Raw genomic sequence first — 11,251 nt, forward strand, 5'->3', positions numbered from 1 at the left:
TTTATGTACACATTGAAGTCACAGATTGAAGGCCCCATTTACTGCTTACAGCACTTATTAAGTACCTACTGTGTGCCAGGCACTGTTCGTACCATGCTCCTCTCCTCCCCAAGGGCCTGGGCTGGATTCTCCCATACCCAGAAGAGTCTCAGGGAGGAGAGAGGAGTTCTACTGAGGGAGAAAGGGACTAACTACAGCACGGACTGAAATGAGAGGTGCAGTGTGCAGAGAGGGTGATGGTCCTACTGTCATCCATTGGGTCAGGACCCATGAGGAGAGCCATGTATTTGGTGCTGGGTGCCACATTTGAAGACAGATTTTGCTAGACTGCTGTGTAAGCAGAAGAAGACCACCAATATGGTGAAGGACCTGGACCCTGGGCCAGTGAGGGCCAGTTGTAAAGCCTGTGGGTGTTTAGCTCACAGAGGAGGCCAGAGGGAGGCGCCAGGATGCTCATTTTCATGTACTTGAAGGGCTGTCCAGTGGAGGAAGGGTCAAGCTTAGTCTGCTTGGCAGAGGCAAGAGCCGAGGCAGGAAGCTCATTTATATTGTACTGTTAAGATATATAGTGCATTTGGCATAAGTGATCTCCCAACAGTCTTGTGGGTCAAGGATTAACATCATCCCCATTTTACAGATGAAGAAACTGAATCTCATAGAGGTTAAGTGACCTGTCGGAGGTCACATAGCTAGACAATGTCACCATCATTCTTATTTTATACACAACGAAACTAGAGTTCAGGTGAGTGACTTTTCAAGGTCACGTAGCTGAAAATGTCAGGAGGGAATGGAGTCTGGTTTCTTCATTCTATCCACCAAACCACACGGTTCCCACTGCCAGCCCAGGAGGGATCCTACCTGGATTGTCTGTCATAGGAACCCCTCCCATTCGCTTCTTCCCCAGATGAGGCCCCACCAGGATTGGTGTGAGGTGAGATAGTAGAGATGTCTGGCTGTTCCAGGTAGAAGGATCCTGCCATTCACAGGCAAACCGTGGGGGGACACTTGTGCCTCAGTTTCTCCATGGCTTTTGCTGGGTGAAGGAAAGTAAGAAATTAAATCCCCAGATAAGCTTTAAAGACTCAGTGAAAGGAGGTAGGGGTCAGGCTGTCCTTTCCAACCCCTTTCTGCTGTTACTAAGCCACAAACCTCTAGATAGTATAACTCTTTTCAGAAGACTGAGGAATGGGGCAGACTCCACCTCTTCACTTAAACATAAGTAGCTTTTACCGGACCCCTGCCTCACCCCACCCCCATGTAAACTGTTAGAAGAGGCATTAATCCAGCACCAGGCAGGTGGTAGAAAAGGCCAGATATGGCTTGCGGAGCCTAGAGTTCAGTGGGGGATTACACAGTCAGAGAAGGCTGCAGTGGAGGAGACAGGGGACTGAGCTGGACCGGGAAGGGGAGGATTCCATGGGAACTGGGAGGGAAAAGACTGGGCCTGCCAAGCAGGGGGACCCACTGGACCAAGTTAACAGTAGAGTTCAGGAGCCCATAGGATATAGAGCTAAAAAGGACCTTCTTAAGTGGCCTCTTAATCCAGCCTACCATTTTATAAATGAGTTAACTTGAGTCCCAGAGTAGTAAAGTATCTTGGTCAAGGTCACATGGGTAGTGTGACAGGCAGAATTTGAACCCAGTTTCCTGATTCCAAATCCATTGCTCTCCCCACTGTACCACCCTATATGGTTGGCAATGTCCTGAGCACAGAATTTGGGGGAACAGTTGCATTTCTGAATTTTGGTCCCAACAAGATGATAGGAGGTGACTTGGCATCAGTATCCCAGACTCATATGAGCCAGACTTAACCCTGAGTGGCCTCTCCAATAATAATAACTCAGCTAGGTGGGTGGGAAAGTAGAGCACTGGGCTTGAGGTCAAGAAACGAGTTCCTTCAGGTCCTGCCTCAGACAGCCATTATGGGGCAAGTCTTGTGGCCTCTGTCAGCCTCAGCTTTTTCCTCTGCTGTCAAATGGAGATAAAAATGACCCTCACGAGATTGTTCTGAGGTTCATATGAAAGGTATAAAGTGCAAACCTATTGAAACTCTGGCTCTTGTTATTAAGAACTCCTATTTAGAGAGCAAATTGTAGCTTTCAGAGCACTCTGCACACAAAACCCCTGTGAGGTACATAATATAAAGGTTATTGTCCCCACTTTGCAGAAGAGGGGCCCAAGGCTCAAAGTGGACCCAGGACCACACAGGTCCCACACTCTTTCCATTGCACCTTGGGCCCCTGCTTCACCACCTGCTAGCCATATGACCTTGGGAAGGTTAATAACTTTCAGATGGTCTCCTCCTCCTGCTCCTTTCCTCATCTGTATGCTGGGAATGATGGCTCCTGTCCTTCCTACCTCAGGGATTGCTCTGATCCCAAGAGAGGTGGAGGCAGACACCAGCCCTTGGGCAGGAGGGAGACTAACCCTTGAGTGTCTCCCCTTTGTCTCCCCAGGGGCTACGACTTTGACTCTGATTACTACAGGGAAGACCTGTATGACAGGTGAGCGGAGAGGAGTAATGGGCTCATCTTGGCCACAGGAAGGGAAGGGGGAGGGTTCTGGGGCTCAGTGACTGCAGGCAAGGGAAGCTCCCATGCTGTGATTCAGTGCCCTCATCTCTCCAAACCTAGTACCAAGTTCTGCACACAGTAGGCACTTAATAAATGTTTGTTGAATTAAATTGAAAGTCAGGATTTTATGACTGGAAGGCACTTTTGTCTTGGGCTGGGAGAGTACTGGGGCTACTCTGAAAGCAGAAGGCCCTGAAGGTGCACCTTCAGAAGACCTTTCCCATCCTCCTCTCCTCAGCCCTGTCCCCCACATGAAGCCCACCAGGCTCTGCCCCTCACATACTGGGGTTACTGACCAGAGATCTTCATGCTTGGCCTGAAGTTCTGTCCTCTCCCCTGTTTCTCTTTCCTCCCCTTCCTCCCCCTGCCCCAGCCCCAGTCCCAGCCTCAGCCTCAGCCTACTCTTGGCTGCCCGGGAGAAGGGGTTTCCGGCTCCCAGCTCAGGAGTGCAGTCAGGACCACTGTCCGAGGGAAGGCATGTGAACCCTGGGTTCTTAGTCCCCAGATCCACCACGGAGCCACTGTGTGGCCTGAGGCAAGTTGCTTGCCCTCTCTGTGCCTCAGTTTCTCTATCTGTAGACTGGAGGGAATGGGGGAATGGAGGGTGGGCAATGGGTCAGGGTGGGTGAAGAGAGAGCAGGTTGGTAAGGCCCATAACTTCCTCCCTTCTCCAGGTGGGTGCCCTCAGGTCATCCTTTTGCTTTTAAAAGTGGTTTCTTGCTGGGTCCTTACCACAGCCCCTGTGAAGTAGCTTGGACAGGTCTCACTTCCCCCATTTGATGTATGAAAAAAATCAAAGCTCCAAGACTTCATTGACTGCCCAAAGTCACACAGCCAATTTCTTCAGTCCACTGAAAATCCCTTTTTTTCCACCCTCACCTGAGAGCCCTGCTCTGTCCTAAATTCTGCTTTCCATTTTCTTGGGCCACTGTTCATTATGTTTTTGAGGGGCTGCAAATCATCCAGAGGTTGGAGGTCTTGGGCCTGATTCAGAGGTTGGGAGGAATTGGGGGTGGGGAGGCGTGGAAGAAACCATTGCCTGGGAATGAGAGAGAGAGGAGCTCAGAACAGGGCTCTAGCCTCCCAACTGCTGGCCTCAGCTACATTCCAGGCCACTGGTCCCCTTTAGAGGCCTCTGAGAAGCAGTAGCAGCTCTTGGTGGCCACATCCCTTCCCCAGTCCCTCTGTTTATCCCTCATGCAACCTCCATCACTATATATTGAGTTCCTCTCCCTCCCTCCATCCCTCCTCTCTCGTTCATCCATACTCTGTCCATTCCCCATCCCTCCAGTCCTCCTTACATCCTCCATCTCTGGTTTGGCCATTGGACCCTTGGGACACGCTGCCTGGGACACCCAGTCTGCAAGTCTCTGTCCTGTTTTGAAATTCAGGCTTTTCGAGCCCCGAGGCCGGCTCTCTCCAGTCCCCAGGGTGGTTCCTGTGAAGAGGCCACGGGTCACCATCCCTCTTGTCCGTCGCATCAAAGCAACTCTGCCTGTCAGACTCTTCGCCCGCTCCACCACTTCCAGCAGCTCATCAAAGTTAAAGTGTGAGTGTCCAGGAGTTGGGATGAGATGGTGTGGGGAGCAGCTGGTAGACCTTTAAAGTTCTCTCCAAGTCTTTGAGGACCTCAAAAACCTCTCTCTAGTCCCAGGGATCCCTGAACCTTCCTCCCAGCTGTCTACACCTTCTCAGCATCTTTCCCTTGCATAGAGGACAAACTGGTCCCTAGAAATGTTCTTAGGAATTTCCTTGCCTTCATGATACAAAAAACTCCCAGGAACTTCCACCAGCCCCTGAGACAGATCATCAGAGAGGAGGCAGTATTTGAAAGAGCCTGAGAAGAGTGAGGGCTCCCCCAAATAAAATTTGACACAAGTGTAATGCAGTCAAAAAAGTCCAAGGTATCGAGGCAGGAAGCCTTAGTTTGCATCCCGTTGGTCCTATTAGGTGTTCTACCCTGGAGAAATCACTTCACCCTCTGGGCCTCAGTTTCCTTGTCTGCAAAATGGGAGTTCTACTCCCTACATCTCCTGCTTCACAAGGTTGCTGTGAAGAATGCACTTTGTAAAAAGCATTGTGGAAATATGAGCTCATGATGATACTGATTATAAGACTCAGAGATTGGGTTAAATATAAGGAATAACTTAAACACTCAAATGAAAGGGCATGAGGAGAAGGTATAGTCTGAATTCTTATTCACCCAGGATCTGGAGGCCAGGAAGGTTTAGTTAGGTAAGCTTGGACAGGTCACCAAGGAGGGCCAAGGTGGGGATTCTTCATGCCAGCAGATTCCACTCTTTCATACCCAAAAGTTCCTGAGAACTTGAACCCTATCTCAGTTTCTTGGACCCCATGTATCTTAAACATAAAAGACAACATAAGGTCTAGAGCTCAAGGGGAAGGCAAGTCCCTGATGCTGGTCATCCCAGTGGGGATTGACCTTTGGCTGGTCTAGTTCTAGAAGCCAGCCCTGATGGAGAGATTCTCCCCCCACTCCTCCTGAGCCATAACTAGGGTGAGGCCACTGGGCTTTTGTTCTAGGATGTGAAATTCAGAGCTCAGCACTAGCTCCTCTGCTAGATCTTGCCCCTGGCAGCAGCAGCATCCCAGAACTTGGTTCTTCCCCTTGAACAGTTTGGAAACTTTGTAGTGACCTGAGTTGGATTCCTTACTCCTGGAGGCTGTAACCTAGATGAGCCCCTTACCCCACTTGCCCTCAGAGCAGAAGTTGCTGATTAGAGTTCTGATAACCTCCTCCCTGTGCTTACTTTTTCTCCTTGTACCTCCAGTGAAATGTAGTGAGCTGCAGACCATCAAGACAGAACTTACCCAGATCAAGTACAACATTGAGGCCCTGCTGGGGCGGCTGGACCAGATCTCGGAGGAGCAGAGTCCTGGCACAGGTTAGACCCCTGTGTCTTGGGTGCTCAGCCCCAGGGAAGGGAGAGGGTGAGGGAGAAGAAGGGAAGCTGGGAGTTTGAGGATGAGACGGCCTGGTACAGTAGAAAGAACACTTAGCTTTGGAGTCAGAGAACCTGGGTTCAAATTCCATCTCCACCATTTACTGCCTCTTGGACCTCGGCAAGTCACTTCCCTTCTTAGATGACTGAGGTATCTTTCATTTTCTGGGCATGCAAGGTGAGGGGCTTATATCTCAAAGCAACTCCTAGACTCTGTTAGTTCTAAAATTGGAGAGCTCTGAGGCTGAGTCCAGTTCAGTCCAGCAATCTTTTATTAAGTGCCTACTGTGTGCAGGGTGTTGGGCTTGACACTACTGGGGAGGGGGGCTTCCAAGAAAAAAGTGATGATGGCAAAGGTTGAAGTTTCCTGACCAGGTGCCTAGAGGTGTGAGGAGGCTCTCCTGTGGGCCAAGCTCTCCTTGATCCTGCTCATGAGGCCCTGGGGTATCCACCCTGCCCTGAGCCTTTACTTCTCCCCTCCCCGCTCCACTCCCCAAGATGGCAAGAAGAAGAATGACAGCAAGAAGAGTGAGGCCCCTCAGGAGGACACGGCTTCTGAGGCGGAGACGCCCTTGGAAGAGTTGGTGCCTGGAGATGACGGCGATGAGGCTCTGGCACAGGATGACTTCGAAGATTTGGTGAGGGCCAAGGGAGGACAGAAGCTGGGCCCCTGAGCATCCAACCTTCAGGCCCCAAGGTTTGCCCAAGTAGGAGGCACCTGGCCAGGGGGCTTTCACCTGTTCAGTTTGATCCAGCGTGGGGGGAGAACAGATCCCCTCTCGAGCCTGCCTGTCCCTGCTCCTCCCAGCTCCTGGATCTAGTCTAGGCCCTTGTCCCAGCCTCTGTTTCCCAACCTAAAGACCAAAAAAGCCCAGTTCCAGCTTTTGTACAACTATGTTATTATCTGTCATATCTGTGTATGTAATTATATGCAAAATAAAAAAGTAAATTTTTCTGGGGGGCAGCAGGGACACTGGCAGCTTGGGGGATGGTGACCATGAACTTGGGAGCTTCAGAGCCATGGAGCCCACCAGTCAAGCAGAGACACAGACAGACCACCCAAAAGACTCACTGTCCAACCTAGAAACTGTATGCACCCAGACACACAAATGGGCGTGGAACTATAAATGGAGTTATGCTTTGGGGGAGCTCAGGGACCCTTAAACTGCCGTCTCCTTTCCTTTTCTTCTGTGTTTTATTAAAAACTTAACATTGGACATCCGAACAACCAGTGAAACTTGCTTAGTATAGATTTAGATTTAAATTAATTCAGGCACTAGTCTCCAATATAATTTCCTTTTAGAAATTATTATTGCAACACTGAACAGGACAGAAACATAAACTTCATTCAGAAAAGCTGTGAGTCACAAGAACTCAAAAGAACTTCTAAGTAGTTGTAGTAATGCTAAATTCTGGCTGTGCAGAAAGTTAAAAACAGTTCCTAGTAAGAGGAACATTTTCAAGATGGTACGTCATGTGACCTTGGGCTCCCTTCTCTTCCCCCCTCCCCTCATCCCCTGCCCCCTCCCCACCTCATACTTAAACTCTGGACTTGATTTAGGCTACAATATTTGTTTAGAACATCAGAGCTGGAAGGAATTGTAGAGATTGCTTAAGCCAAATCCTACATTTTCCAGAGAAAGAAACTGAGTTTCAGAGTGGAAAGGGATTTGCTTGCCCAAGGTTACCCACGGCAGCTCCAGGGCTCTCTTCCCACCACCCCCTGGTTTTTCCCTGTTTCTCTTCAAAGTCTGAAACTGCCCCTATATGTCCAGTGAAACGTACAGCAGTGGCACGAGCTGCCTGTGTGTGACAAGTGACTGTGGCAGAGACTGGATGAACACTCACACCCTGTCCCATCAGGGATGTACAGGAGGTACCTGGATTGGATTAAGATCTTCAAGCTCACTTCCAGCTCTGAGATTCGTAGTAAATGTTTTTTGAGGACCTAGTGTGTGCAAGGCACCATGCTAGACATTGCATCATCAGAGCAATCAGGGGTCTTCTTGTATGCAGCAGATTTCTCCTGTTTTTATTTAAGCCCCTCTCCTCTTTCCTGACCATCCATAGCCAGTGTGGACACCAGAGCAGCCTTGCCCTGGGGCAGTTCCTTTGCTTGAACTGAACTCGAAGGGCTCCAGAGGTCTCCAGTCCACCCTAGGTTCTGCAGCCTCTCCTTGAATACTTGCAGTGACAGCAGGCTTAGTAGCTTTCCTTTCCCTTTTCTTTATTTTTCTTTTTTTTTACTTCCTTTTTGCATTCTATTAAAAGCTTAACAGTAGTGCAACCGATTAGACTTGGCTTAGTAACTGTTGGCATTTAAAGCATCCTCATGTTTCGTTTCGTATTGGGGGCTCCCTCGCCAGGATTCTCCTTCCCTTTTTCTCCTTGGTGGTTACAGCTCCGCACCCTCCTCCCGGTTCTGCTGATTGGTCTGACTTTACATTGTTATGTAGGGATCTTCCCAGGTTTCCCTGAATTCTCCACACTTGTGCAAACTGTGCCATCGTATTCCATTGTATTAATAGGCCATTTGGTACTGAATCCAATTAACATATGCTAAGACTCTGAAAATCTTTTAACAGCCCTTTTATTTTTGATAACACTCATAGGATATATTCCCAGTAGTGGAATTATTTTTACAACTTTTATACTACTCCATGGCACTTGGAATAGATTCTGCATTTCCACCAGCAGTGAATGAGGGGAGGATACATTTTATTCCATAACCCTGCTTGCGTTAAGTTTCCTTGCTTTTAATTCATTTTTCTAGTTTGATGGATATGAAGGCTACTAAAAAACAAGTGAAGAGTTGTTTTAATTTGTCTCTCTTTGATTACTGATAATATTGAGAAGCCCCATATCTTCCAAGACAGCCCATCCCATTGTTGGAAAGCCTTGATTGTTTTATATATTGAGCCAAAATCCACATCCCTTTTACCTCCTCCTCCCACCCCCACCCCCCATGGTCCTGTTTTTGCCTTTTGAAGTGCATATTAACCCGTCTTCATAATAGCTTTTCAGATACTTGAGGACAGAGATCACATCTCCACAAAGTTCTTTACTTTTCAGGCTAAAAGTCCCAGATTCCCTCAGTGAATCACATGGCCTGGTCCTCCACTGTTTTATTCTGGTTGCTTTCTTCTGGGTGTTCCATCTTAGTGGTGACCCTCACAAAAATATGAACCCAGAACTGAACACAGCCCTTCATATGTGTTAACCTGTTGTCTCCCTCCCTCCATGTCCCCCCTTCTTTCTCTCTCAGGACAACAGCCGATACACAGAGCTGGATGAATTGACTCTACAGTAAATGGTATGAGGCTTTGGAGGGACAGAGGATTGGGAGGAGGGATGGGTGGGCAGGACTTTGGGTCTGTGGAGGTTTCATCCCATCCCATCAAAGGACTTCTAGCTTGAAGTCAGTTTTCCCAGCACTGACCAGGGCATAGTAATGAAAACTTCCTCCCTTTCCATTCTCCTTGTCCCCAGTCATGGGCTTCCTAGAATCACTGCTAAGGTGGGTTAAATGAGTAGTTGGTGGTGGGTTGGGTCCTGGCGTCCCCCTCTACTCCCTAACCTGACCTTGTTCCACAGGCCTGAAATGGTGTCCAGGACCTCTTAAGCCACCAAGAATGCCCCTTTTCCTTTCCCAAGACATTAACCTTCCCCACCTACTACCCATCCTTCCCTAGGCAACCCAGGATTCTTTTCCCAAGGATGAAATGTCCTCAGCATCTTGCATCCAACTAAAGAAGCATTAAAATGCACCAGGAGAAGCCCATAAATCTCATCTTAAAGCTGATGGAGAGATTTTTTCCCCCTCTTTCTCTCTGGCCTACTGGACAGGAAGGGATCATAGATTTTACATATGAGGAAGCTGAAGCTAGAGGGGAGAAGTCACACTGTAAATGTCTCAAGCAGGATTTGAGCCCAGCTCTCCCTGTGTGTCCAAGTTCAGCTCCGTCCATTGCCTCATGCCTTATTGTTAATGCTCCCTCCCCAGTGCTCAGCTGTGCCACTAGGTCACCATCATTATTATTAATAAATAATTGCTATCGTTTATAAAAGTGCCTGACATATATTCTCTCATTTGATCCTGACAACAACCCTGGGTGGTGCTATTTTTATCCCTTTTTTTCTGTTGAAGAAACTTGAGACTGAGCCAAGTTAAATAAATGACTTGCTGGGGGTTCCTACAGCTAGTAAGTGTCTAAGGCTGGATTTGAACTCCGATCTTCCTGACTCTGCTTGGGGGATACTTATGTCCTATCTCAGCTGGCCTTGGCATCTTGTTTTTACTTTATTGTAGCAAACTGTAGGAAAAGAGAAAGTAAACACCAGCTACCCCTTAGTTCAGTAAGAATAGCTGACATTTAATGTAGCTTTTGAAGTGTTGCAGCGCTCCTTACCCATTTCTCACTTGTTCCTCAGAACAGCCTCCGAAGGTAGGTCCTTTGAGTGTTAACATCCCCATGTTATAGAGTAAGCCAAGACGTGAAGTTGCCCATCGTGTAGCCAGAGGGTATCAGCAATAGGATTTGATAACAGCTCTCTCCTTATTCCCAATCCAGCCTTTCCCCACTGTACTGATTTCCTGTAACATCTTGAGTGTTTACAAGCTGGTTTTCCTCACAGTTGTCTTGTGAGGCAGGTAGTCCAAGGATATTATCCCCATTTTACAAAGGAGAAGACTGAGGCTCAGAGTAGGAATGTGACTTGTACCAGAACTTGGGCCCTGTGCCAGCTCTCCTGACTCCCAAGCCTAGGGCTTTTTTCCCTCTACCACATGGCTTCTCAATGTACTTCTCATTGAGACACAAACTTCCCTGGTGCCCTCTGTATCAGTTATGTTTTCCTCTCCACAATTCATGAACCCTGAACACGACCTGACTCATTTGTATCCTCCAAACATACTACTCTGTTGTGCTTGAAACCAGTGTTTCTTCCTTATCTTCCATTCTCACAGCGGGATAGGAGGGACTGCAGGCTGACCCGAGGAGGACGGTATGAGGGCAAACCCTGACCCTGGCCCCCTGAGCCAGGCACCACCCATCACCCCCCAAACCCCCAGGTGCCATCATCCCCAGCTGGGCAGCGGAGGAGAACTGTGGGTCCGACGGCTTCCACCCACCTGTCACCCATCAGTGCCAAATCCAGCCAGCCCCTTCTCCAGATGGACCTGGTACCCTCAACTTCTCACCTGGGCACCTTCCTGCAGGAGCAGATAGCAGGAAAACTCTCCCTATCCTCCCACCCCCGAGTCCCCCAACTAACTGCCTTCCTTCCTGCCTGGGACTGACTGGGCAGAGCACAGAAGTTGTATTATATCCTGGAGCAGGACACTGCAGGGCTTTGGGATTTTCTAGGGGTGTGGGGAGGGCAATCCACAAGGAGGGGACTTCACAATGACCCTGATAATAAAGAGTTTGGATCCTGAATGCTCAGGCAGATTGGACGATACATTTGTCTTCAGAGCCATCTTTCATACCATTGGCATTAAAGCAGAGATCTGCTTAACAAATTATTCAAAGCTAGGAGAGAATTGTTAATAGGCTAGACAAAAGAATTTGGTTCCCTAAAAGATCTCAGCAGGCTGAAATGGTGGACCTATTAACAGAATGGAATTGAATAGAGAGAAATTTTTAAGTCCTAAAATTGGGTTCAAAAAACTAGTTGCAAGAGGTCTCTAAGGTCCATTTCCAGCTCTGAATCCTA

At 48.5% G+C, this 11,251-nt stretch overlaps 1 protein-coding gene across 12 annotated transcripts in view; it reads left to right on the top strand.

Annotated features, from left to right (window-relative positions):
* Nucleotides 1–10,996, top strand: part of RALY (RALY heterogeneous nuclear ribonucleoprotein) — a 63,389-nt gene extending 52,393 nt beyond the window's left edge. The window contains exons 4-10 of one of the 12 annotated variants that reach the window (XM_072631288.1): nt 2,457–2,504; nt 2,947–3,108; nt 3,965–4,122; nt 5,366–5,479; nt 6,035–6,174; nt 8,802–8,849; nt 10,503–10,996. In XM_072631288.1, the coding sequence (XP_072487389.1) occupies nt 2,457–2,504; nt 2,947–3,108; nt 3,965–4,122; nt 5,366–5,479; nt 6,035–6,174; nt 8,802–8,846 (667 nt within the window). In that variant the 3' untranslated portion in view covers nt 8,847–8,849; nt 10,503–10,996. Of the gene's footprint in view, nt 1–2,456; nt 2,505–2,946; nt 3,109–3,964; nt 4,123–5,365; nt 5,480–6,034; nt 6,175–6,501; nt 6,754–8,801; nt 8,850–9,130; nt 9,604–10,502 lie in introns of those variants that run through there. The other 11 variants (XM_072631290.1, XM_072631289.1, XM_072631295.1 and 8 more) reach the window with 11 other exon arrangements.
* The last annotated feature ends 255 nt before the right edge of the window (nt 10,997–11,251 follow it).

Source organism: Notamacropus eugenii, chromosome 1 (genome assembly GCF_028372415.1).
Source record: "Notamacropus eugenii isolate mMacEug1 chromosome 1, mMacEug1.pri_v2, whole genome shotgun sequence".
Classification (NCBI taxonomy): Eukaryota; Metazoa; Chordata; class Mammalia; order Diprotodontia; family Macropodidae; genus Notamacropus; species Notamacropus eugenii.